This window comes from Dipodomys spectabilis, unplaced genomic scaffold (assembly GCF_019054845.1).
Source record: "Dipodomys spectabilis isolate Male_0828 unplaced genomic scaffold, ASM1905484v1 ptg000297l, whole genome shotgun sequence".
In the NCBI taxonomy this organism is placed as follows: Eukaryota; Metazoa; Chordata; class Mammalia; order Rodentia; family Heteromyidae; genus Dipodomys; species Dipodomys spectabilis.
The window spans coordinates 18196462-18224415 of record NW_024870974.1 but is presented as its reverse complement, the minus strand read 5'-3'; the positions used below and the strand labels follow the sequence as shown (position 1 = coordinate 18224415).

The 27954-nt window shown below is 40.3% G+C and overlaps 1 protein-coding gene across 1 annotated transcript in view; it reads left to right on the top strand.

Moving 5' to 3' along the window:
- Window positions 1-27246, top strand: part of Ednra (endothelin receptor type A) — a 39803-nt gene extending 12557 nt beyond the window's left edge. Inside the window, exons 3-8 of the mRNA XM_042701705.1 lie at window positions 5269-5396; window positions 12493-12691; window positions 17223-17375; window positions 22548-22681; window positions 23108-23216; window positions 24817-27246. Of these exons, the coding sequence (XP_042557639.1) occupies window positions 5269-5396; window positions 12493-12691; window positions 17223-17375; window positions 22548-22681; window positions 23108-23216; window positions 24817-24957 (864 nt within the window). The 3' untranslated portion in view covers window positions 24958-27246. The remainder of the gene's footprint in view (window positions 1-5268; window positions 5397-12492; window positions 12692-17222; window positions 17376-22547; window positions 22682-23107; window positions 23217-24816) is intronic.
- The last annotated feature ends 708 nt before the right edge of the window (window positions 27247-27954 follow it).

The window sequence follows — 27954 nt, the reverse complement described above, 5'->3', positions numbered from 1 at the left end:
ACTTACTTATCTGCAGTGTGGGGGATGGAACCCAGGGTCTCACCCATGGTAGGCAAGCACTCCACCCCTGAGCCCCATCCCCAGCTCCCACACAGCTTCTTTAGCTCCTTATTGAGGACAAGAATAACACACTCCAGGAAAACCTTGTGGGATGTGGAGATTGCTCCTCTCTACTGCATCTGTGTCGTACGCCTTACACATGGACTTGGGACATCTGGTAAACAGGGCTTTCATATCCTGTTAGTGAGATCAAATGACAGAGCAAGAACCAAAAAATAAGATATAAATAAATAAACTGAGAAGAAAGGTTTAGTTCCTTGATGGAGTAGTTGCCCACAAACATCTGCTCAGAGGAATATTTTTTTGGCCAAACTAATGTCCCATTCATTTATCATGTGAGAGGCTGGGCAATTTGTCTATGGACATAATACAGAAAATGAATAGCTATGATTCTCATAGATCCAGCTGGAGTAGAAACATCAGGCTTACTGAGAAAGCTAAGTGTTGCCTTTCTAGACCCTCTTCCATCTGGCTTACCAGATATATAGGTTTGAAAAGTAGACTGAAGAAACAAGAACAGATGGTAGGTGATTATGAAAGAAGTCAGAAATCCTCACTATACCTATATGATTTTCAGTCACCACATACTTGTACATGCAGACAGGGTGTAAGGTGCCATTTCAAACCATGGATGTGATATGTAATAGTCAGATTCAGTCATCCATCTCCATCATCATGTCTTGGTGTTGGGAAGAGTCAGAAGCCTTTCCACTAGGTATTGTGTTGTCAAGCATAGCTTCCCGGAGGAGCTAGAGAACATGGCATCTGAACCGATTAACCACCCTCTCTTCCTCCAGCCTCCCCCAGCCTCTGTGTTCCACTGCTCTGCTCTCTGGTATATGAGATATGCTTTTGTTTTATCTTCTAAGCAGAAGTGTGAATGGGTGGTGTGTGTTTTTTTCTGTGTCTGGCTCCTTCCATAGTGGTGTGAATGGCAAGGGTGAAGCCCTTTGTCTTTTTAGATTACATATAAAGTGTGGGGGTTCTAGTACATCTAAGAAGGAATCTGCTTTCCATGTCTAATTTTAAAAAGAAAACCATATTGAGTATGTTCAAAATGTCCAAAGTCACTTTGTGTCACAATATGAAAAATAAAATTTCCCAACAAAGCCATGAATTCAAATCCAGGTACCAAAGGGTTGGAGAATACATAATTTATAATGCCAGTATTTCAGCAAGGATATCCCAAGGAAAGGTGGTGTTTTCTTAAATGTATTCAGTGGGAATGAATATAGGCAAAGACCATGTATACAGCCTTGGTTCCAGAAGTTTTATGTGCTATTACTATTTGTTTTGTTTTCTGGAGTCAGACAAAAGTGATTAGTCATCTTTCTAACAATCTATTTGAAGGATACTCTATGTACTACAAAATTTGTTCACTTATGTATAAATCCAATTGTTTCAGTGATGTTAGAATTGTACAATTAACACCCACAATTCAATTTCAGAGCATTTCGATGATCTTCAAGGTCCTTTATTCTTGCTTACATTCAGTCTCCACTCCCATGCCCAGCCCCAGGGAACCACGCATCTTTTTCTAACTAATTCACCTTTCTGTACATTTCATAGGACCCAAAGCACCTGCTCTGGCTGGCTTTGAACTGGGATCCTCAGATCTCAGCCTCCTGAGTAGCTAGGATGACAGGTTTGAGCTACCAGCACCCGGCAGCTCAGAGAGTTTTGACAGGGAAAGAGCTGTTCAGTCTATGCCTCTGCTGAAGTTCTGTTACTGAATATTAAAAGTATCACTACAATCTCTCATGCTCTTTTTCCTCCAAAAACACACAAGGTATCATTTTCTTAATGCTGCATACCATGCCTTTATGCATTTATTGTTTCCATCACACACAGAGTAATTGTAAACACTCAAAATGCTTGACAGCAAAGAGCTCAAGTGTTAGGAATTCACACTTTAAGTCAATGCATAAGCTGTATGTTTTCACATGCACCTTTGAGTTGCCCCATTTTTTCCCTATTTGCCACTGCCATCATCTCTGGTAAGTTTTGGGTGATGACTTCTCAAATCTACATGTGGGGAAATCTGTCCATTTGTTTTGTTTTATTCTGCTTTGGCTTTGCCTGCTTGTTTGCTTTAAAGAAGTACTAGAACATCCCATCACAGACACTGATGATTAAGTAAACTATAATTTTTTTTCCATTATGTGTTAGAGCCCTCATTTTCTATAATTATTTCTCCTCCCACTTTGTTCCAGCAAATGTGGTGCTTCTTGCACAACATGCATGTGAAATCTTTTCTCCATCCAGGACAAAGCCAGGTTTCTTTCTTTGCAACATAAATATTATTCTTTTAGTTATGAACTAAGCCTTTACGTACTGGCACATACATGGGACACTAAATTATGTGCTTTTTATATGAGGATATCTAATTCTCCTGCTTTAAAATTGTATTTATCTGTTCAGTGATCCTTTGGCCTTGTGCATGCAACATACGTAGAAGGTTCTAGTCCTTTACTTCTAAGTTGATTTCCATCCTTCAGACCTCTGAGATTCTGGAGGAGGAGAAGCCCGCATCTTTTCTTCTAAGGAAGAAAACTTTATGGGTCTGGAGCTCTGGCCTTAAAACTATTTTCTCTCTCTTTTTTTCCAACCCCCACCTGGTTGTTATTAACATCTATGTATTTCAGATTCCAGAAAATTAAGGCCTCTGCAAAAAAAAAAAAAAACACAAACCACTGAATATTCAATAGTGAAAGATGTCGGTAGCAAGTAACAGCAACAACCTCTTGAGAAACAGGAACAGGAAGCAGCTCTACTTCTCACTCTTAAGGAATGATGGTGCTCTGTGAACTATGCCCTCTTCCCAGTGCAGTGTGTCTATTAATATTCCCACTCACCACTGGGCATACAGCCATTCTTTTACCTGAAATTTTCACTGTGGCACCATTAACATGTCTAAGTCACACCAGGTTCCTGGCTGCGAGCTCACATGGCCACCTGACGAGAGCTCCCACAGAACACAGCTTCGAGCTTCTGTTGGCTCCACAGTAGTCCATGAACTCTTTGGGAATGGAGTCCTTTGCATTCATGAGGCCTGGATGAGCCTCCTGTACCATATGCCATAATTTGGAGCTTATATGTCCCCCCAAAATCCACCTGGTACCCCACCCTGTGGTGCTATCAGAAAGTCAGATAGAGGCTGGTGGGAGTAAGTTAGATCACTGTGGACTTGGATGCTATGGGACTCTGGCATTTCCTCTTCCTCTCTCTTTGCTTCCAAGTCACCATGAGGTGAGTAGCTTTACTCTACCACACTCCCCACCATGACGCTCTACTGAGCCACAGACTGAAAGGCAATGGGCCAAGCAAACCACACACCAAAACCTCTGCAACCAAGACCCCCAAGTGAGCCTCTCCTCCTTATAAGTTTGTTTTGTCAACTCTTTCGTCACAGTAACAGAAAATGAACACTCTACTAGAGAAATGGGACCAAAAAAGAGTAGAAGCTGATACGTGTGGCCATCCGTGGGTTTGGCTCACGTTTCCAGATCCTTCTCTCTGCTAAGCCCTTTTCATGGATTGTCCCTTCTGATGTCCATAGCCATTTTCTGAGGCAGCCAGCGAAGCTGTAGCCATTTTAGGTGGGGGTGGGCCACTGAGAAGCAGAGAGGTTAACCAGAATGCTGAGGTCATAGGGTCAGGAAGATGGTGGAGCTCAGATGCAGGTCAGTCCAAGGAGTCAAGCTTCAGGGGCATACCAGGCCAAGTCACTGGCTTTAATTAAAAGGAAGGCTTCTCCATTCCACCCCCCCTCCAACCAGGTCACAGAGGGCATGCAGGGCTAGTCCAGTGCACTTTGGGGGCCATTGTTGTGCCATACCTATCACAGACTTCAAATTCTTGGGCTGGTCAGAAGGCAGGAAGAGTCTGACAAAGGAAAAGCATACTGATGGCATGGTTTTATTACATTTTCATGAAAGCTCTGCCGCAATCCTGAAGCAATTAAGGACTAATGGAACAGCAAGGAATATTCTCAGTCATGCAGAGTAATTTCTTTTATAATATCTGATTTGATTTGCAAAAGCCAGAGAGCATGTGCTCATTAAAAGGCCTGCCCTGAGCATCCCAGGCTTTATAATCATCTCAGTCTGTTACCACTGGAAGATGTTTTCCTTCACTACTGATTCGACTATGTACCAACTCCTATATACCAGCCAGAAAGAAAGAAAACATCAGAAACTCACTTTTTGAGGACTGGTGCCTGGTCAGTCATGTCAATCCAAGTGAACCTGCAATGATTCAGGTTCATGGAAGGGAACATTGTATTAACTTTGAGGTTTTCATCTATTACATACACTGTACTCGTAAATGCCCCCATTCCTGTCTAAGAAGAGTGAAATGAAAGGAAGAGAATTTTACAACCTGACTAGAGGAGGTGGAAGGAAAAATAGCGCAAAGGAAAATGTGCCACTAGTTTTATTTGTGCCATTTAAGATGCCATAATAACAAAAGTAATTAAGTAGAAGAGGATATTAACATCTGGAGTAGATAAAGAAGGGTGATATTGTCTTATAGTATCATTTTTAGTAAGTTGTACATATTTGGTACATTTTTAGTTTAGGACTACAAAGTAGCATTTGTATGGAACATGTTCAGTTTGCAGAGAATTGTTGCATTTTCACTGACCTGCTTTGCATCTCCCACATGAACTTCTGAAATCATGTGACACCCCTTGGTAGCAGGTCCTTTAACACTGAAATAGAGATTCAAAGTAGGTAAGGGGCTCACCCATAGTAACAGGTAAGACTTGCACTGATGCGGTATATATACACTGCCTAAACTATACAATATACATTTGATACACAGTATATATGTTATATGTACAATGTGTCTTCTGTGTTAAATATAGTTATATTATCATATAGACCTGATGTTATAAAATAAAAATATATTATGAGCATATTATATATATATTAGGGCATTCTGCCTATATTTGGCATCGTTACTAATATTAATACATAAATCATTATTATATGTAACATTATATTCTCCATATCTTTCCAGGCCAAAAACTCCTGAATCCATAAAGCAGGAAAGAAAAAACAATGCCAGTAATACTCTATTGGTACCATGCTATCTGGAAAGCATGGAGGAAACTAAAATTCAGAAGTTGTGCTTTGTAACTAGAACTAAGTAAAATTATGCATTTGACTTCAGCTCTGCCATTTCTTCCTCCCCTGCCTCCTCCAGCTGCTGGCTGGGCGCTGGCCTTTTGACCACAATGACTTCGGTGTGTTCCTCTGCAAGCTGTTCCCCTTCCTTCAGAAATCATCAGTGGGGATCACCGTCCTCAATCTCTGTGCGCTCAGCGTCGACAGGTATGGGTTTTGCCTTTTTGTCATTTGAGTGTCTAGAAAGGCATCTTTTACAAAAGGACAAGTCAAGAGAGTCTGTGCCTGCAATAATTGTTAACTAGTTTCAAGTGAATTAAAACACTATCAGTTTTGTCTCTACTGTGTAGAATTCTTCACTCAATTGCTGATCATCAGTTGTCTTGGGTACCGGCAGTACATACCTTTGGCCTTTGGGCCAATAATTGGCAGTTAGCATCTTTAAGACAAAATAAATAAATAAAAATCCAGTGATCCCGGTGCCTATGGGTCATGCCTGTAATCCTAGTTACTCAGGAAGCTGAGATCTGAGGCTTATGATTCAAACCTAGGGAAGTCCATGAGATTCTTATCTTCAGTTAAAAGCTACCAAAAAGCTGGAAGTGGAGCTGTGGCTCAAGTGATAGAGCACTAGCCCTGAGCAAAAAAGCTCAGGGACGTGTGTGTGTGTGTGTGTGTGTGTGTGTGTGTGTGTGTGTGTGTGTGTGTGTATGTTCAATGACATAATGACATTAGCTATAATCAACCTTGTTGATCCAAGTGTATGCAAACTCTATATTTATCAGTTATAATGCTTGAACAAAGTAGTAATTATACAATGTTGTTATATTCTTCTCCATAGTTTTTCCAATGTTTATAATGTTTCATAATTTATATAGAAGGCAACAACAGTAATAACCTTTATCCAATTCTGAGAAATTCAGCAAGTATGGCTAAGGCTTTCCGGAATTCTCACAGTTCTGTGAACTTCTAGACAGTATCTCCTTCACCTGCTAATTTTCACAGCAGTAATTAGTATAAAGGATGAAAGTAGGAACTTTATGACCCATTCTATAGTGCTCTTTTATGTTTAATATAATGTTACACAATTGGTGTACAATGTCCTGTTAATGACCTTACATACAATTTAGAAAAGCTTTTATTTTTTACTGAGTTCATACCACTGATGATCACTTTGTCCCAGAGCCTAAGTCTCATGACTATAGGAATAAAAAGCCTAAGTCAGGTGTCAGGGATTCACATCTGTAATCTTAGCTACTCAGAGAGCTGAGACAGGTTAAAAATATTTTCCAGAAATTACCTGTGATATGTGCTACAGTTATCTCCACTTTACAGTTGGGGAAGTTTAATTTAGAAAAGACTAATCAAGCCACATGATTACAGAATGTTAGAATCATTCATCAAATGTAGGTAGTCTCTGTTCTTCACTACTGTACTTATCTATGAAGAAACTGAGTCACAAAGCAGTACAAGGAAATAAACTAGTATCTGTGCGATCTCTTTTTTTTTGGTCCGGTTGTGGGGCCTGAACTCTGGGCCTGAGTGCTGTCCCTCAGCTCTTCAACTCAAGGCTAGCACTCTACCATTTGAGCCACAGTGCCACTTCCGCCTGTTTTCTTTTTTGCTTATGTGGTGCTGAGGAATCGAACCCAGGGCCTCATGCATGCAAGGCAAGCGCTCTACCACTGAGCCAACTTCCCAGCCCCTCTATGCGATCTCTGAAGTAGAAAGACCTTCTGAAGTAAGACATTGTGAACACAATTATATCTCAAGGGATGAAATTCCTAAAATTCAGACTGAGCATTCCTAAAATTTTAAAAACATTCCTAAATTTTTAAAAACAAGTTAATAAAGTAATAAAGGAAAATTCTGCCATGCCTGTCAGAGGCTCGGGCTTGCCCTGCCTCAATTTGCCTTTGGAGAATCTCAGAGGGCCTTTCTGCTGAGACTCAACCAGATCCAGTCACAGGCAAGGAGACTTAGGCTGTAGACTCTAATCTCCAGTGTAATGTGTCCTCCCTGATCTCATGTGTGAGGAAAACTGAACTACATGTCCCATCACTTCAGTCATCTACGTACAAATTCAATGTGAGTCATTCTTCATTCAGAAAATGGAAAAAATGCCAAGAATTATCACTAAGATAGTGATATAGTCTGACTTTTAGACCAAGGAGATGATATTTTTAAAAATCCACTCCTACAAAAACAGCCCTACTCCACGAAATTGTTCCTTCATAATAAACTCTGTTTGGTTGTCTTGTAGTCTACTAAAATACCATTTTTAATAAAATAAGCAGTAAAAAAGAAAGAAATGGGAGCCTGTCACAAAACAATTTGCAGCATGTGAAACTCCATTTTCACTATCTGAGCTGAATCAAATTATGAACCCAGAAGAGTTGCCATGATTTTTAATGATATTTTAAGTAGGATAATTGTCTCTCATTTTGGAAATGAGACACCATATTTTGGGGGGACAAATGGGAGAAAACATTCGAGCTCTGTTGAATTTCTTTATTACTTCATCAATCACTCTGTGGTTACAGAACATTGAAAGATCAAAGAAAAGTCCCAGCTTTCTCACTACCAGTCTTTGATCAGCCTGAGATAAACAAAAGAGTAAGAGAAAGCATAGGGTTTTTACCAGAAAGAATGACCTTTCATTGCTCAACTGTGACTTGTCAGGGTTAACCTTTTTACTAATTTCTCCTTGAATTGAACTTTTAAAAATCTTTAATCTTACATTCTTAGTCTCTTCTGAATAAGAGAAGGAATTTCAGAAAAAGGCACAAATTTCAACCCTACTTAGAGGGTCAAAATAAGTTTTTAATGCTGAGGCACTAAAATGAATGAACTTTTCCCAGGAAAATGTGAATGATGAGCTATTAAGATAGGTTTTTTTGCATGACATATGTGTTATTTTGAGTTTGGGGTAGGGAAGAAGAAGAGCAGGAGGAGGAAGGCTATGGGGTATTGTTCTTTGTAAAGTTTCAGTCCTGTTTAAAATAGGAGATGATGGTGTAGGTCAGACATGAACAACTGTAGGTGCAAATCCCACCTATAGTTAAAAGGTGACTAGTGAGAAAGGCTATAAAAAGATAAAACTCCTTTAACAACTCTTCCAGAGTGATGTTTAAATAGGTACTTGGAGAAGTTGCAAAGACCCATTCATAATGCCTCACATTGAAAAGCTGGTGTCAGCTCTCCAACCCATCATTTCAAATCATCACTTAGTGATCTCGATGATGTTCTCAAACATTATCATCACTCAAGTTAGCATGAAGGTGATTTTCTGAAAAACCTTGTTTTATTTAGACTTGGGCTTGTTTTCTTCTTATTCTCCTAGCGATATGGTTTTTAAATGCTGCTTAACCAGCATACAGACTCAAGATGGAGCTGAACCCAAGGAGAGGCAAGAGGGGTCTGCTAGGGCAGCTTGGGATCTTATTTGGGGTCTGTTCCTGTCACTCATCTCTTATCTTCTGTGACTGTCAAGATCAGGCCACTGGTGAATATTGCTACCCCATTTCTCTCCAATGACCAGCTACTCCAAAATCAGCCATTTAAAATATGATTTTATCATATCTCACCATGTTATAGATCAGGAATTCAGGCAGTTCTTGTCATTCCAACTAGAGGTGGGTAGTAGATTTCAGCTGGTGCTGAGCTTGTCTCCCGGGTCCACATAGCACACGTCTGGCGCCTTGGCAAGGGACGGAAGTGTTAGCTCAGAAGAGTTCACCTTCCTCTTACAGAGCTGCAGGGCCCTGGACACTCTACTCCAGAAGACTGGAGCTGCAGGGTGGAACCTGCCATTGCTGGCGACAGGCTGACCACATGGTGGCAAGGCATCCATCTAATGAGGATCCATTGTCAGATGAGCCAGGGCAAGCTAAAATTGCATAGATGCACTTGTAGGTCTCTTTTAACCCAGTCTACCTGGTTTCTGCTAGTAGTTTGCCTCTAACCCGCCTGTGGCAATCAGTTTGTTTGTCATGTGAGAGATATAAATCATAAACAACCTGGAGAATGGTCACTGTCCAAGATGGGTAGCAATGCTCCTTTACCTTACAGAAGTGGCAAAATTGGAGAAAATAAACACATTCCAAGGATGGCAAGCACTTTCCAAAAGACACTTACTTGTTAAAAACTTTTTTAAGGTGCTTAAGCAAGGTGTGACGACTCATACCTGTAATCCCATAATCTGCAAAGCTAAGGAAGGAGGATCTCAAGTTTGAGGCTGCTTCTGGGCAACATAACTAGACCTATGTCTCAAAAGATAAGAAAGGTATTTGAGCCACTTTCTCATTCCCCTGATTCAACAACCCCCATTCCACTAGGATAATTCATCCAGAACACCACTCATAAAGAGGAAATAAATCCATATATTCAAGCATTTTGTCATTCAGGACCATGAAACACTAGAAATGGTGCCAACCTAGGAGAAAGATTTCAGCAAATACTGTATAATCCTATGCCATTAAATTGATAAGTGTCATGTCTATGTAGACACACGGGCAATCATTTTCTTATATAAACAGAGCAAAGCATAAAGTTGGAACTGATGTAATTATAGTATGTTTTCAAACTCTTCCTTTGAGAACAGCAGTGGCAAAGAATGAGAAAAATAAAAATAGATTTAGTTAATATGATGTCTCTGGGATTGAAGTTCTATTTTTACAATGTTTTAAAGTCTGTATAATCATAAAATGTTTTGAACATAATGAGTCAGTCCATACCTTCAGTATACATGCATAAAGTGCCTCCACATTAAAATTGTAAAAATCTACTGGTGACAAACGTCTTCACATAAATAAAACACCATTTTTCCTTTCATTCTGGCATGTAGAATGATAAGGTAAAGGTAATGCAATGAGAAAACACTTCCCTGGGAGTCTGTCCACCAGAGCCCTGACCCTAACTGAAGACCAAGCAGAGTGGCCCCACACCAGCCCTCTTGTCTCCCCATCCTCAGGTTTTGTTTTTATGAGTGGGTTCTGTGGTGATTAATTTTCCATCACTGTCACAAAATCCTTAAGGTATTAAACTTCTAGGGAGGAAAGGTTAGTTCTGGCTCACAGATTTAGAGGTTTCTGACCCTGGTCAGATCTTGGTCTTTGGGTCTGGGGAGGCAGCATACCACGGTGAGAGGGAAAACAGAGGGAAGGAGTAGCCAGTATCTCACATTCCCTTGCAAGGGCAAGACCTCACTGACCTGACTTCTTCCCATAAGTCTCCACCTCTTAAAGGTTCCACCACCACCCAGCAAGTGTGACAGTGCTGGCAACCAAGCCTTTAACACATATGGCCTTTTGGAAATATGATCAAAACCACAGCAATGTGTCATGTTCTGGGAACTTAAAGCACATTATAAAATGAAGCTTGTTTGTGAATGTATTTATCCTAAGATCTCACTGATCCCATTTCCCTACTTAAGCCACCTTCTGCCCCAAATCCTGGCTAAGAAGCTGGGCTTTATTATTTTAAGATGAAGTGAGTGAAGTGTTTATTAAAATCACCTAATTGAGCTTAAGAAAGAGAGGAAGTAACAGCTACAACTTAGCTGGCAGTCTTGAGATACAGATGGCCCATGTCCATTCCCTTGAGCTTTCACTGGACATCAGGCCTACCCATTCAATAAGGCAACAAGGCAAAACAGAGATGAAAAGCAAAATAAACCAGGATTTGTATCTTACTACCAAAAAAATCCATAAATTCTTCAATGCAATCTAGACTGTATTATAAAAGAGATTTTCTTGATCTATTTGCATGCCTGTATTTTATTCCATTCTGAACACACCTGGACTTTCTCTAGAGACTTATTGTACACAGATCTTGTTTACCCCAAAAAAGTTGTGCAAAATGTTTCTCCAGAAAATTGAGTTATATAGACCTAAAATTATAGATAATAGTCTGTAAGTGATTCTGGTAAAGAATTAGACATCATGATTCCAAAGAGTTGTGTTTTCCCAACTATACTATGTGGACAGATTTTAACAGTTGAATACAAAGGGTAAGGGCTCTTCCTGATGGCCTAGGTAGCTTGTACATTTCCTTGGTTTTTGTGAGTAATCTTCTACAGTAAGTTGCATGTCTTGAAAATACAAAAGCACCTGTCTCTAATGCTTTGGTCTGTTTTATAGTCTCCTGGCACTATCTACTAAAAGCTATAAAAAGAAAAGGTTTCCTTTCCATTACAACAGCAACAAAAATTTCAAGAATGAAGCCACAAAACCATGCCATGTCCCAAATCTTTTCTTAATAGTATGTCTGAAAGCATTTAGCATCAGACCATCACATCAGGTCAAAGAGCACCAAGTTTCTAAACCACACTTCCTTTTGAAGTGACATTTAATTGTGACTACCATAAAAATATTGAATTTTAAAAAAACAAATCAATTTTAAAGTATAATTTTTAATTCAGCTGTGACCGCCTTCAAAGGCTTATTATGGCACTAATAATCATTGAAAATAATACTAGTTTAAAGACAGGTAAAACTGATGGGGGAAAATCCTTATCTTACTATCTTGTGTGTGTGTGTGTATGTGTGTATGTGTGTGTGTGTGTGTTTATTCTATTTAAATGGTAGCTGTAGAATACATATAACATTAAATCTACCATATTAACTGCTAAAACATAAGACATAATTTTTTAACATCAGTTTTTAATTGACATTTATATCCTATACTCTATATGATCTTTTTTTGTTAGATTGTAACCCCTAAAGATTAGTAACCAAGATATTTTTAACTCCGTTTTATACACTCTAGAACAGAACTATAATGAGTCAGTCATCCTTTGACATTTACCAGAAATAATATTGACTACAATGCCACCCACTATGAACACACGGCAATGAGATCTTGATTGTGGAAGATGGATCTAAGGTCACTGTTTACTCAAGGATATCTAAAGCTCCTTCATGGATAAAGAGGGATAAATATGGCTATTTTTGTTAGTATAAAAAGTACTAGCAATTCTTACTACACTTTCCACCATCCAGTTAAAACACCCAGGCATATCTCTCTGCTGTTGACACAGTCTGACTCTCTCAAGATTTCTCTAAATCTCAAATACAGATCTTAGACTCAGGCCTGTCTAGAAATTGGATTCTGAATTAATGGAACTCATCATGGCCCTCACTCAAGACTCAAGACTCACCAAAAATTCCTAAAAAGGCTATGGTTGGTCATTGGCCAAAGGAAGGTGTATTCTAGAATTATAACTTATATTCAGTTAAAATAAGTTTAAAATATCCTAAAGACTTGATGTTATCACCTCATCTTTTCGATCTTCTTTTTGCAGGTACAGAGCAGTCGCCTCCTGGAGTCGAGTTCAAGGAATTGGAATTCCCTTGATTACTGCTATCGAAATCGTCTCTATTTGGATCCTTTCCTTTATCCTGGCCATCCCTGAAGCAATCGGCTTTGTCATGGTCCCCTTTGAATACAGGGGTGAACAGCACAAAACCTGTATGCTCAATGCCACATCCAAGTTCATGGAGGTGCTGGGAGTCTTACAATTCACTAAATTTACTAGACGTATTAAAGATAATTAAATATAAAGCTTGACCAAACTTTATAAGGAATTAACTGGGGAGAGGAGAGGAGAGGAGAGGAGAGGAGAGGAGAGGAGAGGAGAGGAGAGGAGAGGACATATTGGTTCTCCATCATCTTAAAACTTACAGATATCTCCCCAGTGGAGGGAGGGGTGCTATACTCTGTCAGTTCAGACATTATACAGTTTCATGAAAAGGAGATGTTAAGCCAGTGTTTAGTTCCTGAATAGAACAATTTTGCCTCCTAATCTTGTCTCGTAGGACAATTAAGATTCTAAAGTTCAGCAGGACGCTGGTGGCTCACAGCTGTAATCTTAACTACTCCGTGGGGGCTGAGATTTGAGTATTGCTGTTCAAAGCTAGCCCAAGGCAGGAAAGTCCATGAGGCTCTTATCTCTATTTAACCACCAGAAAACCAGAAGTGGTGCTATGGCTCAAGTGGTAGTGCTAACTTGGAACAGAAAAGCTCAAGGATAGCGCCCAGGCCCTGAGTTCAAGCCCGCAACTGACAAGAAAAAAAAAAAAAGAATTCTAAAGTTCATTTACCAAAGAAAGGCACAAGGTGTATATGTACAGAATCCTATTTATTTCTATAATAAGGAACACAGCATAAGAAATTCCATCTACTAAAATGCAAATGCTTATTTCATGCTTCTTAGGGAAATATACCATGTATGTGTGTTTGTCAGGGCCCGGAGTAGGGGTGGAGGGGGAAGGGGGAAGGGGATAAGTATATGTATATACTAGGGCTTGAACTCAAGTCCTCAGTGTTGTCCTTAAGCTTTTGTGCTCAAGAATAGTGTCCTACCATTTAAGCCACAGCTCCAATGTTTTGGTGGTTAACTGGAGATAAGAGTCTCATAAACTTTTCTGTCCTGGATGGCTTTAAATCTTGATCCTCAAATCACAGCCCCTGAGTAGCTAGGATTATGGGCATGAGACACCAGCTCCTGGTTCCCTCTTATTTTTTTTACAGGTGGATTTACTGAGTCAAAGTGTAGAGTGTAGGTCTGATATGCAAAAAATACAGAATTTCAGAACATTTCAAAAGGTATTTTAGTTTAACAAATTCAGATGTTCTTTGGTTAACCTGACTACATCAATGTTTCTCTCTTAAGCATAAGCCCATTCTGAGTGTTTGGGCGACACGTTTAGAATGCATGCTTCCTTTGCAAAACTACTTACACGGGTCTGAGAGAGAACTACTAGAGTGACCAGGCCTCTTAAATCAGCTTTAGTGCTTTGATGTAAGCAGCATGCAGCTCAGATTCCACTTCTAACACTTACAGAAATCTCCAGATATTCTTTCCTAAAGTAGAGAATTCACCACATTAGTGGTCTTATCCATGACCAGCTATCCAGCTCAGGAATTCTTGTTTTAAATTAAAAGTGCTCATGACAACAGCCTGCCTGGCAACCTTGAAGCTGAAGTCTTCTATTTATCCATTTTTAATTAGGTCAGTCTTCCTAATGATACACCAGACAGTAGCAGATTATTAGAATCCAGGCAGTGTGAACGGGAGTCTAGGTATTCCAGAGGAAAACATACTAATCAACACAAGATCAGCACGTACTAATCATTTGGGCTGGACAAAATAAAATGGGTTATTTCATTCAGCCTGGGTCTTCTGTATCCATTTTCAGCAACTATGCAGACAGGCTTGCAGTGAAGGGTCTGAGTTGAACCAGCAATGCCTCAGAGTTAGTTCAAAGTCTAAAGCTCATTCTCTCTTCTAATTTCCCCCTCTTTCTTCAATTCTTCCTTCCTCAACTCTACCCTAGAGTCAGTCTGTGCCCTAGACTGACCTGAGGCCTTTCCAATCTCTTGCTGATGGTACCAGTTCAAAAGAAACCTATGACCTTTTTCTCAACAGGCCTCTGTCATGGGGGCAAGGACTCCATCCAGCCCTCAGGGTCAGCTTCCAGACTCTGCAGCTGCTTGTGGGTCATTTGTACTCAACCAGAAATGCATGGGGAAGAGAGACAACAAATCAGAAATAGGGAAAGGGGGCCAGTGGGGGAGCTCCCAAGGAAAGAAAGGGGTTGTCCTTCACTTCAGAACAAAGGAGGAGTCCTTTGATGCTTTTTTAAGCTCCAAACTAAAATCCTGCAGTGTGTGCTTGGGGTGGTGAGAGTAGGAAAATATCTGTATAAGCAGATTTCAATAACCTAACTTTTCTGGGAGTTTGAACATAACCTGAGGGGGTGGGGGATGGGAAAGAAACTATGTTGATTTTCCTCTAGCTTCTAAGTGAAATCTATCATTTCCTTCAATTATAAATGTAGGCAACAAACCACAATAGTATTTAAGAGTACCATGGCTTTCCCACTTGTAGAAATAGACTTTTGTAATCATAAAATGTATGCTCATACTGCTTCAACATTTTGGCAGTTATTAGAGCCACCCTGTCTTCTGTTTAGTTTGTTGGTAAACATATACATTATTTTAATTTTATTTTTGATAGCCACATTCCATTGTAATTGGCTACATCCAATGTAATTGACTTCCATTACAATTAAATAATATTTGGTTTTATCATGTGACAGTATTTTTCTTAGAACGGACTATCAGACTTCCAAAAGGGGTCTGTGACAACACAAATAGGCAGAATCCTTTCACTGAACTCCTAGTCTTCAGGAACCATTGTTTTCCTGTGTATGCTGATATTGAAGCTTACACTCCAGGCCTCAGGCTCTCTTGGCTTTTTTTGCTCAAAGTTGGCTCTCTTCCACTTGAGCCACATGTCGACTTCCAGCTTTTTTGCTGGTTTACTGGAGATAAGAGTCAAGGAATGGTATCAAGCGGCAGTCCTCAGATCTCAGTCTCCTGAGTGCTGTGATTAGCGTGTGAGCACCAGCCCCCTGGCTTGGGAGTCATTATTTTAATAGACAAACTGTAGGTGTAGCCCACTGAGCTACTTTCTATATTCAGAAATCATCCAGTTTTTCACAGAGCAGCTGACTTTTGTGTGTGGAAGGGGCAGAATTTGGATGTCACAGGAGGCTGTATTATTTTTTAGCAGATGAATAATCTGGAGACATATTAAAGAAGTATATCTCTCAGGTTGGTATTAATTTAATGGAAATAAGAATGACGGTATCACCCAGCATCATTGCCTCACGCCTATAATCCTAGCTACTCAGGAGGCTGGTATCTGAGGATCACGGTTTGAAGCCAGCCTGGGCAGGAAACTCCGTGAGACTCTTATCTCCAATAAACTACTCAAAAAAGATGGAAGTGGCACTGTGGCTCAAGTGGTAGAGCGCTCACCTTGAGCAGAAAGAAGTTCAGGGACAACACCCAGGCCCAGAGTTCAAACCCCTGGACCAGGAAAAAAAAAAAGATAAAGATATTATTTTCCAGCTTTTAAGTTTTCTCCTTTATAAAGACATAAATCTGAGGCTGGGAATGTGGCTTAACATGCATGAAGCCCTGAGTTTGATTCCTTAATCCCACATAGATAGAAGAGGCCGGAATCGGCGCTGTGGCTCAAATGGTAGAGTACTAACATTGAGCAAAAGAAGCTCAGGGACAGTGCCCAGGCCCTGAGTTCAAGTCCCAGGACTGGCAAAAAAAAACAAAAACGTAAATCTTAACCATCTTGTTATTTACAAAGTCCTGCCCACAGTGAGATGATGCTAAGTTGGCCTGCAGATAAGCTGCTTCAATAGTTTCCAGGTGGGAAGTAAAGGAAGGTGAGGAGAGTTATTGAAGGCTTCTACTTGCTGGCTTTGGGGTCACACTGCAGGCATACCAGGCAAAGGGTTAACTCTTGCTAGCCACAACTACATAGAATAGCCACTCAGATCCTTCAAGGTTACCTCACAAAATATTCATATTAACCATAATCATCAAAAGTCAACAAAGCTCGGGCAAAATGTTGACAAACATGTCTCAAATTATGTTTTATGAGCCTCAGAAAAGAATGCTTTTTATTGATTAGGGTTCTTCCATTGTGTAACTGAAGTCAACTTCAGCTTACAAAAAGTATCTTTGTCCTGATAATGTTTTTCATATGCAGTTTCTTTATGTGCTATTAGCAAGCCAGAATAATTTCTAAAAATTCTCAGTTTAAAAAAAAAAATCACAGTTTACCAGGCACCAGTGGCTCATGTCTGTAATCCTGGCTATTTAGGAGGCTGAGATTTGAGGATCAGGGTTCAAAGCCAATCCAGACAGGAAGGTCTGTGAGACTATTATCTCTAGCTTATTAACAAAAAGCTGGAAGTGGAGCTGTGAGTCATGTGGTAGAGCACTGGCCTTGTGCAAAAAAAGCTCATGGATGGCACTCAGAACTAGTTCAAGCTCCAGAACTAGAGGGGAAAAGAGTCACATTTTTTAGCACAACCCTGAGGTCTTTATTCCCAACACAAAACATGAATTAAAAAAATACATCTGTAGATACAGAGATTTTGAAGTGACCAGAGTGGTCTACAATTAATTTATACTCCTTTGTCCTTTTTCTTCACTGGACAGTTCTACCAAGATGTGAAGGACTGGTGGCTCTTTGGGTTTTACTTCTGCATGCCTTTGGTGTGCACTGCGATCTTCTACACCCTCATGACGTGTGAGATGTTGAATAGAAGGAACGGCAGCCTGAGGATTGCCCTCAGCGAACATCTCAAGCAGGTACATTGGTTACAGTGAGGAAACCTGGCCATGGCTCCTAGAAGTCCTCAGGCTGGCATATGACTTGATTTGTTTCCTAACAGCTTTTGTCCAACCACATATACACATATACTGTAAATGTTTTATTGCCTAGGATTTATTTTACTGAACTTTTCTTATGCTTAATTATATTTACACGCACACAAACACCATTGTGCCTATAGTATAGGTAAAGAAACATCTGTACAGGTTTGAAGCTTAGGTGCACCAGGCTATCTCATATAGCCTCGTATGGAGTAAGCTATAAAAACGAAGTATACTTTTGCACAATGGCAAAATTGCCTTAACAATGCAGTTCTAAAAATACATTCCTGTGCTTAAGTGATACATGACCATACTGTGCATAGCACATTTAACCTGGTTTCCTAAAAACAAAGATCCTGTCTTGTAACTGCTTTCTTTATAGTTGTAGTGTTATGTTTTTCTGTGAGATAGGGAACTTGCCTGTGAAATAGTCAAGAGGGCTGGACACAGAGAGAAGGCAACTATTTGGTGATTGTGCCAAGAGTACATTGAGCGCATGTGCATACACATGTCTGCATTGCACTGGGCTTGGAACTATGCCAGAGCAGAATGAAGCTTGTGAGTTTCATCCCTTCCAAGCTTTGCCATCTACTTGTCAGAATACAAGCACAAAACAATTAGAGAACAGAAATACATTCCAAGTAGCCTGTACTATAGAAAGCCAGGTGGTACAAGAGATAAAGTCATGGAGAAACTGTTCATGAATGAGGGAAATTGAACTATGCCTTGGAGGGTAAATTGTATTTGATGAAGAAGAGGAGGGGCATGGAAGAGGGGCATGGAAGACAAGTGAGAAATGCAAGATGAATTTAAAAAAGCAACATCTAAAGTAAGATTCATGATAGAAGCATGTAGAGATATTCACTTTTGGAGGACCCAAAATTCTAGAAGGAATTTGAACGCATCAGTAGGAAGCTAGTGTTGCACAACCTGTTCTATTTGCTAAGAGTTCTAGGTTCTAGGTCACAGTTCTAGGTCACAGCAGAAAAGTATATACAAACATCCCACCACACTAGAAGTCAGTGTGAGTTATGATGGTCTCTCTTAAATCTATAATTACCACATACAAGCATCATTCCTCACCAACAACTCTTCGATTAGTACACCAATTTTTCTGAACTTCAAGTCCTCATCTGTAAATTGGGCTTAATAATATATGAATCAGTGTTGTTATGAGAATCAAAGGAATTGATGTGCATGTGTGTACTATATAAAATCCAATGTGTCATACAAATGGTAGCTATTATCTTTTATTAACATTTAGCAAGACAATTTATTAAGAAACTTTAGTATGACTTTGTTCAGGCATGAATGTTTAAAATACTTCAGGTGGAAAAACGTTAACAAATTGTTAACTCACCCCTGCAACAAATGAAATTAATTAGAATAGATTTGGGAAAAATAGTGTTTTAAATGTTGAGTTTATTTTGTTGTTGTTGTTGTTATTGCATTAGTGTCATGGTTAAGTCTATTTCAACTATGATTGTACCTGCTTTGAAAACAATTGGGATTTGGAACAATAATAATATACTACTTCATATTTACATGCCTCTTTAATTTTTTTTTAATCAGCTGTGGGGCTTGAACTTAGGGCCTGGGCACTGTCCCTGAGCTTTTGTGCTCAAGGCTAGTGCTTTGAGCTGTAGCTCAAAGTGGTTCTCTGGTGAGTAATTGGAGATAAGAGTCTCATGGACTTTACTTCCCAGACTGGCTTTGAACCATGATCCTCAAATCGTGGTAGGTAGGATTACAGGTGTGAGTCATCAGCACCTGGCACTTCTTTAAGTTTTTAAAGAACATTTTCTTGTCTTTTTCTTATTGGATTGCTCTAAGCATCGGTAGGTAAGACAAATAATACTCTTATTATACTGGTGATTCAGAGATTTATTTAACCAAGTGGAGATTAGAACTAACGATTTGGTCCCCTTGTAATTAATGTTTCATTTTGCTACAAGTTCTTTTTTTGTTGTTGTTGGTCGTGGGGCTTGAACTGTGGGCCTGAGTGCTGTCCCTCAGCTCTTCAACTCAAGGCTAGCCTCTACCATTTGAGCCACAGCACCACTTCTGGTTTTCTGAGTGGTTTATTGGAGATAAGAGTCTCACAGATTTTCCTGCACGGGCTGGCTTTGAACTACAATCCTCAGATCTCAGCCTCCTAAGTAGCTAGGATTACAGGCATGAACCACTGTGCCCAGCTTTGCTACAAGTTCTAAATGGGAGTAAAGCAAGGCTTTCTGGAATCTGTTGAGTGGAACTGTGGAAAGTCAGCATTGAGAAGGAAATCTTGCTGCTCTAGGATTCTACAAAGCTCTAGTCCTTGCTTCTGGCTTAGTGGTTTCTAATCAGGATAGTGGCAATCATTTTATCAATTAGATATTGTGTTTGGATGCTGGTAAGAGAAAACCCAAAGGTAAGAGTGAGTTGACCTCTGAGTGAGTTCTCCTCTGCAAAGAATTCAGATGCTAACCAGGTGCTGGTTTTAGGTTCACGCCTAAAATCCTAGCTACTCAGGAGGCTGTAATCTAAGGATTGCAGTTCGAAGCCAACCTGGGCAGAAAAGTCTTCATGAGACTCTTATCTCCAATTATCCACTCAAAAACCAGTAGTGATGCTGTGGTTCAAGTGGTAGAATGCCAGCCTTGAGCACAAAGAGGCTCAGGGACAGCACCCAGATCCTGAGTTCAAGCCCCACGACCAACAAAAAACATTCACAGCTGTGAATGTGACTTAGTGGTAGAGTGCTTGCCTAGCATGCATGAAGCCCTGTGTTCGATTCCTCACACCATGTGGAAAAAGCCAGAAGTGGTGCTGTGGCGCAAGTGGTAGAGTGCTAGCCTTGAGCAAAAGAAGTTCAGGGACAGTGCCCAAGCACTGAGTTCAACCCCCAGGACTGGCAAAAAAAAAAAAAAAAAATCAGATGCTATAGTTCAGTGGCCTAGGAATTTAGAAGCCAGTGTCTGCCTCCCCTGATCATTCAGCCACGGAGGCAGCAGAAGCAGCTTGACTTTAATATTTGGTTTCTAGGTAGCAAGAAGGAAAAAGGCAGAACACATTTGTGTATGCGCCAAAGCAGCACTCCTTCCCTGCTTCCGTTAATGTTCCCAAGAACCCATACAGCAACTTCTTAAGTTAGTCAGAACTGTCATATTACCTTGGAGGTAATTAGTCTCCCCAGATGCCACAACAAAATTAGGGCTCCAAGTTGTAGTAAGACAGACAGGACATGAGAGCAGATGTTAGATTAAGTCACTATCAAATTGCTATGGTGATGTGTAGATGTATTGAAGAGAACATATACAGAGAAGGTAGACCCTTCCTGAATTCCTTCTCTCTGTAATTTTCTGGGTGAACTGTCTCTGCAGATAATGACCCCTTAAAATGTCCCCTGCCTCCTGCAGACTGGAAGGTTTTCTCTTTCCTCACATCATCGCTCTGACTCCATCTCCTAGCTAGACTACAAATATGGAAGACTAAAGAGCTCCCAGTTCCTTGGGCCAGAGCAACAGTTTGTGAGAATTGCAGGAGAACCTTTTCAAATGGCTCAGCCAACCACGTAGGCTTACTATAGGCTTCCAGGACTTCATGTTAGAAGCTTCCAGGCTGAATAAGCATCACCTTTCCGACCCATTTTCAGTCAATTTTATTTTGACATTAACTGAGCTGGGAATATGGCTTACTGGTAGAGTGCTGGTCTAGCATGCATGAAGACCTGGGTTCAATTCCTCAATACCACATAAACAGAAAAGGCTGGAGCTAGCGCTGTGGCTCAAGTGGTAGAGTGCTAGCCTTGAACAAAAATAGCTCAGAGATAGTGTCCAGGCTCTGCATTCAAGCCCTAGGATTGGCAGAAAAAAAAGAAATTGATGAACATTGAATGATCCCAGCTACAGATCAGTTACATTTTACATTCTTAGTTAAAGCTTCTAAATACATTAATGTAAAACTCAAGCCTGATGCACACAATTGAATGCTGGACAATAATTCTATGGTTTTGCTTGTAAAGAACAGACACAAAGACATGTAAACCTTTCACTGAAGTCATCCCAGAGTCAGCATGCACTAGTTTTTATATTCTTCATTGACAACAATCCTCTACCCTCATCCTTGGTTTTTCACTACAAGCCATTAATAAAGGGATTTAAGAAGAAAAGAAAACCAAGGTTGTTTCACAACATGTTTTTCCACCCGGTGGCATTAAATAATGACCCTATAATCTTGTATTTCGAAAGAAATTTTAAAAAAAAATCAAGCCAGACATGGTGGCGTACACTGTAATCCCAGGGCTTGGAAAGTTGAAGCAAGAGGATCACTTGAGTCCAGGAGTTGTAGACTAGCCTGAGCAACAAAGCAAGTTGCCATTTCAAAATAAATAATAATAAACAAGAGGACATTTTCATATAACGTTAGATTTTTCAAGATCAAGAGAGAAAACATCCATGCTTTGTCTCTTCTATTTCCCCAATCCTACTTTCCTTTCCCAATGTCTTTGTACATGTGTCCATTCATTTGGGTGCTATCTTCGGTCACTCTACTTGCCATGCATCATGCATGCTAGTTTCATTACCTGCTATTGACTTTTTGTTGTTGTTGTTGTTGTTGTTAGTAATGGGGCTTGAACTCTGGGCCTGGGCACTGTCCCTCAGCTCTTCAGCTAAAGGCTAGCGCTCTACTGCTTGAGCCACAGGGCCACTTCCAGCTTTTTCTGTTTATATGGTGCTGAGGAATCAAACCCAGGGCCTCATGCATGCAAGGCAAGCACGTTACCACTGAGCTATTGTCTTTTTAATGAACCCTTTCCCCCCATGCCTTTACTACCACCAATATCCACACATACATGTCAATTCAGCCACTGTGTTGACTCTGTCCAGCGATTCCCAGCTCTGTCCTGGCCCCAAATAGCATCCCTCCTGGCAGCTGTCCTAAAGCATTCTTCACAACCCCTTCATGAGAGACTGGCACTCCACACCTTGAGGAAGAGAGGTTTTGTGAGAGGGCCATTCTGTTCTTCTCTGAGTCAGTCTTCCCCTCAGATACCCTTCACCCTGTTGAATAGTTGTTTTAACTAGTATCTAAACTCTCTGTGCCTGTGTTTCCTTTTTTTTCCTGCAGCGTCGAGAAGTGGCGAAAACTGTGTTCTGCTTGGTTGTAATTTTTGCACTCTGCTGGTTTCCTCTGCACTTGAGCCGCATTTTGAAGAAAACTGTGTACGATGAGATGGACACAAACCGCTGTGAACTGCTTAGGTATGATTCCGTACACCCACTAGGAAATTGAGGGCTCGCTGCTTTTCTCATATACAAAGTTTTCCCATCTAGTTTACATTTTGATTAGCCAGGAAAATTAAATTTGCAAAGGTGATTTTTTTTTAGCTGACATAACCCATAATGGATTCCCCAAATTTGTGCAAGCCATGTTTGTAATCTTGCCTTTCCCCTCCCGAGGCTGTGCACGACGGTTTCAGCTAAGCTAGGCACTGACTGATCTCTTTGTACCCATCCTGCAGCACCGAAACTGCCACTTGAACAGGCACCTTTTTACAAAATTCCAACTGCCACCTTATAAGACATGACTTCTGGGCAAGAAAAATGCTTATCCCAGGGATCAGCGCTGCTGAGCACATTTTAAAACAATATGATCTGATTATTCTACACCATTTTCCTTTGTTCTAGTTTCTTGCTGCTCATGGATTACATCGGTATTAATTTGGCAACCATGAATTCCTGTATAAATCCGATCGCTCTGTATTTTGTGAGCAAGAAGTTTAAAAATTGTTTCCAGGTAAGATTGCTTTGTAAGCATTTTTTTAAGGACAGCCAAATGAGTGGGTTAGTTAATCAATAGGCACAACCAATTCCAATCTTAATACTATTTTGATCAGCCCTATTCCTTTTCATCGGAGAGGTGAAAATCACAGTATGTTACTTAAAAAGTGTCAGGTTGTCAGCAGAGCAGAAAAGTAATGTCTATTCTGACAACAGCCTATTTGGAGGTTAAAACTAAAAGGATTATCTTAATTGCATGGCAGTTGAGTACTTTCTTTTTAAAAATTCTCCAAGGTGAGCTCCAGGAAAATTAAGTACATAAAACTGATTTTTGCCTTCCATTGTCTTAGACTTAACAAAATTCACTAAATGAGGTCAAATCATGCATTTAGTTAGTAACGGCTTCTTCAAGGAGAGTAAGTGCTTATGGCATTATTACCATAAGTTCAGTTTTCTTCTGTTTTCAAAACTTCCTCCAGCTAAGCCAGGTACACCCTGCAGAGGACCCCAGCATGTTATTGCTGTGTTACTTTTCCAGTTCCTCAAATGACTTTAGCAGGGAGTGAATGCAAACTGGGGCTCATAGGACTTAATGGGAAGAGTAGCATGGAGGTCAAGGTCAAAAGCATGGAATCAGGAAGCAAGCAACATTGACTGACATCTCAGCTCTGCGCTGGCTAATTGTCTGACTCAGGATTGCTTGATGCCTCTTCTGCTTTCTTAGTTTCCTTATCTGTAAAATCAGATGACCACTATAACCATCTCAGAGGAGCAGAGCTCAATGTGCTAAATGTGAAGCTTTTGAGACTAAATGCTGAGGATGTGTTGATCATTATTACAGATAGAATAGCAAAGGAAAGCCTAGTTACTTCCCTCCAGAATTTATCATCTAAAAGGAGACAGACTTACCAACCAAAGAATCACACAAAGGGAGGAAATGGTATGGAAGTTTCAGCTGCCCTATTTTTTTAGATCACCTTGAAAATGTTACATCACAAAATGCTGTTTCTCAAATGGATTCACTAACACACATACAGAGGGGAACATTGTGTGCTCACTATTGACATTTGAATTAGACACCATTAATTAGGGGGAAAGGGAAAAAAATGAGATACAAATTCTTAGAATTGAACATATTTTTGACAGGTCTTCCTAAAGCAGGCATATACCCAAGGGAAAGAGCCCAGTCTAGAGTGTCTCGGGCTCTAGTTCCAGTTGTTCCTCTTATTCTCCTCTCAAGGCCTCACCATCCTCCTTCATTCATAAAGCAGGGCAAACAGCACCTCTTACTCAGGGCTGTAGTGAGGATCAGGTAAAGCCCCTGGTGCAAAGAGTGCCATATGCAGGGAGTGGACTCATGCCCAGAGGCCCTTCCCTACCCCCCTCTGCCTAAGCTGAGATGCTTCCTTCTGGCAATGCCACCTTCCCTTCCTCCTCCACCTCAGTTAGAACTGAGGAGCAAGAAACCTCTCACTCCGCCCTGGTGAGTGGTCTACTGTCTAGTAATCCTCTAGATTATTACCCACTACTACGTGTGCGGACATCAGCTTCTGTGTTTGGCTGGGGACATGCAGGAAGGCTCGCTTGGGCTATTTACAGTCTCTTCTTTCTCCTAGTCGTGTCTCTGTTGCTGCTGTCACCAATCTAAAAGCCTGATGACCTCAGTCCCCATGAATGGAACAAGCATCCAGTGGAAAAACCACGACCAAAACAATCACAACACAGAGAGGAGCAGCCACAAGGACAGCATTAACTAACCATTGAAGAAACGTGGATCCATGTTCCTTCAAGTCCTGCAGGTGACTTGTCATCTGGCAACTATGTCTCCAGAAATCTCTTCTGAGCTCCTCTTCCTTAACTCAGTCCCACTTCCCCCAGTGTATTCTACAAGTGCTTCACCAGAGTGGACTAGCTTATATCCATGAATCTTCTTTACTTAAGTTTATATATTCTGCATGTTCAAACACTCAAAAATGGCAGGAAGTGGGAGAGAATGGAGCTTGTTCAATGAAGCCAGAAGGATTTTTGCTACCTTTGCATGAAAACAGTTTTGAGTACATGACCAGCTTTGATGGTGGTTCTATGCAGCGTTCCACAACAACTGGTCATCGGAAGAATTGAGAAATTAAGACCAAATATTTTTCTTTTTTGGCCAAGCATAACATGGATTTTGGACACTTTTCTTTGAAATGTCATTCAGTGCCAGTATTTTTTTTTACTGTATAATAGCCTAGAACTGTTTGAGCTAATTTACATATATTTTGTAAAAAAAAAAAAAAAAAGGACAAAAAATAATATTGAGATAAGCAATGAGGTTAAATATTCCCGATGTCACTGTTTTGTTTTTTAACACATGAACTCTAAAACTGCAACCGAAAATCAGGCGCATAAAACACAGATTGATCCTCAGTAGCAGTTCAATAGTTGCTATTTGAAGAAAGTTTTTAAAACGTGTACTTTCTTTTCCTAATAGTTATTTTTTCAGAAAATCTTGAACATATTTTTATGTTAAATTCAAAAATAATATTTGCAGTCTGAGCAGGGTGATGCATGCCTGTAATCCCAACCCTGGGGAGGGAGGAAGAATCACAAGTCTAAAGTCAGCCTGGGCTATCCAGCAAGACCTTATTTCAAAAATAATACTAATATATGGATAAAATAGTTCTCTTTTCCACAAGCCCAGTCTTTTATGTAAAAGCTACGTTCCAATTTTGTATGTGTCATTTAAATTTGTCTGAGACTTTCAGTGCAATGTGTAGAAGTCTGAAGTATACCTAGGAGAGGAAGAATATTTTTAGAGGATGTAGAAACTTTTGTTGGGTTTTGTAATATATATTATCCCATTTTATTCTCTTAATTTCTCCTGAAATGTTAACTAGCTGTAAAGCTTTTTTGTAGTTCCTTTTCCCAAGTATGAAAGCTACTTTTAAAATGGTCAAAGTAGTTGATCCTACCAGTGAGTGCAGTTCCTCCCACTGTGAGCCTTTGATTTGTCATTTCTCTGGAATGACAGCATGAACTAAGTCCGTACCCACCCCGCCCACTCCCAGTGGTCATCATTTCAAAGGGCCCACCATGACTTTGCTGGGCATTTTCCCAGATGTTTACAGACTGTAAGGAAAAAAAGTCCTCCATTATTTGTGAGAGTGTGTGTGTGTATGTGTATGTGTGTGTGTGTGCACGCTCACGCATGCACGCATGTGTGAACAATTGTACATTTTTGTGTGATACACCTGAGAAGAATGGACTGTGTAGATTCAATAATCTTAATCATAATGCCCTATGGTTGTACCAAAGCACACAGTCTTAAGTGGCTTCACAACAACCCACCTTGGTCACTTCACACACAAGAATCTCCTGTGTTTCTCCATCTTATGGACTGTGTTACTATGGCAAGTGGAGTATGGGTGGGTGCGTGGGGCACCATGTAAGGGAAGAACCATGGGTTAGCAACACAGTGTTTTGCTAAGTTGGTTGTTTGACAAATCAGTCCTACTGTTTTTCTGTGTTAAAGCCAAAGGCATTACACCTTGTGAAGTATTATTGTTCTAATCCTAATAAGTTGCCTGATTTTTCTATCGAACTTCACCAGCTACACTGCTGGTGATAAATTAGGTAAACTAATGTGTTGGGTTGTGTTTTAGCATAGTCACAGTGAAATGTATCAGGTTCCCAGCTGTTTGAATTTCTCTCTGTGTTAATCAGATTCCATCCTATCATCAGGCCATGATACACAGTGAGGCGTTCCTGTCACATAAGCCTTGGGTCCCCACTATTTTGTATAGACAATTGTATTTTAAGTAATTTTGTTTCTTTCATATAAAATTTATTTTATAATTTCAGAAAGTCATAGATTTCTGAATAACTACACAAGCTTCAAAATGTATTTTGGTTACAGACTGATAAGGAACTGTGGTCTACTAGAAGGGATATTTTCAATTTCTACCTTTACCACATCTTTCCACCAAGTAACTGTAGAAATGAGCCAGAAGCTAAGGCCCTGAGATGGCAGTGGCCCATAAGAATAAAATAAAAAGTTTACAGAAGCTTTGCAAACGTCTCTTCATTTTTCCCAAAATTCTTTATAGAAAATGTGCATTACATGATTCTGGTTGCCAATATCTCTCCTTAGAGATGTTTTTGCCCGCTTACCCAGATACTTCCTAATTGTATTCTACCCTCACTCGATCAACCTATTTTTGTTGTACTGTACAATTAACTCTCCCATTCACTCCTTCAGTAGCCCTTCCAGTACATTTTATTGAGCATCTATGTTTTTTGTTTTGGGGATTTTTATTTTGTCAGTCGTGGGGCATGAACTCTAGGCCTGGGTGCTGTCCCTGCACTCTTCAGCTCAAGGCGAGTGCTCTACCACTTGAGCCACAGCACCACTTCCAGTTTTCTAGTGGTCTATTGGAGATAAGAGTCTCACGGATGTTCCTGCCCGGGCTGGCTTTGAATTGTGATCCTCAGATCTCAGCTTCCTGAGTAGCTAGGATTACAGGCAAGAGCCACCGGCGCCCGGCTGAGCATCTATATGCACCAAACATTGTTTGGGCATTAAAGAGAAAGCAGTGAGTCAAGCAGGCAGGGGTTCATGGAGGTCTCAAAACAGCTTGCATTTCAGATGGCAGAGTTGGGAAAATAAGCAATGATAATCCATAACCAATGTATTAGGTAGATGCCTGGAAGATGACACGTACATCCTACTGCTTCTTTGACATCTCCCCTTTGATGGCATCATATCCAAAATG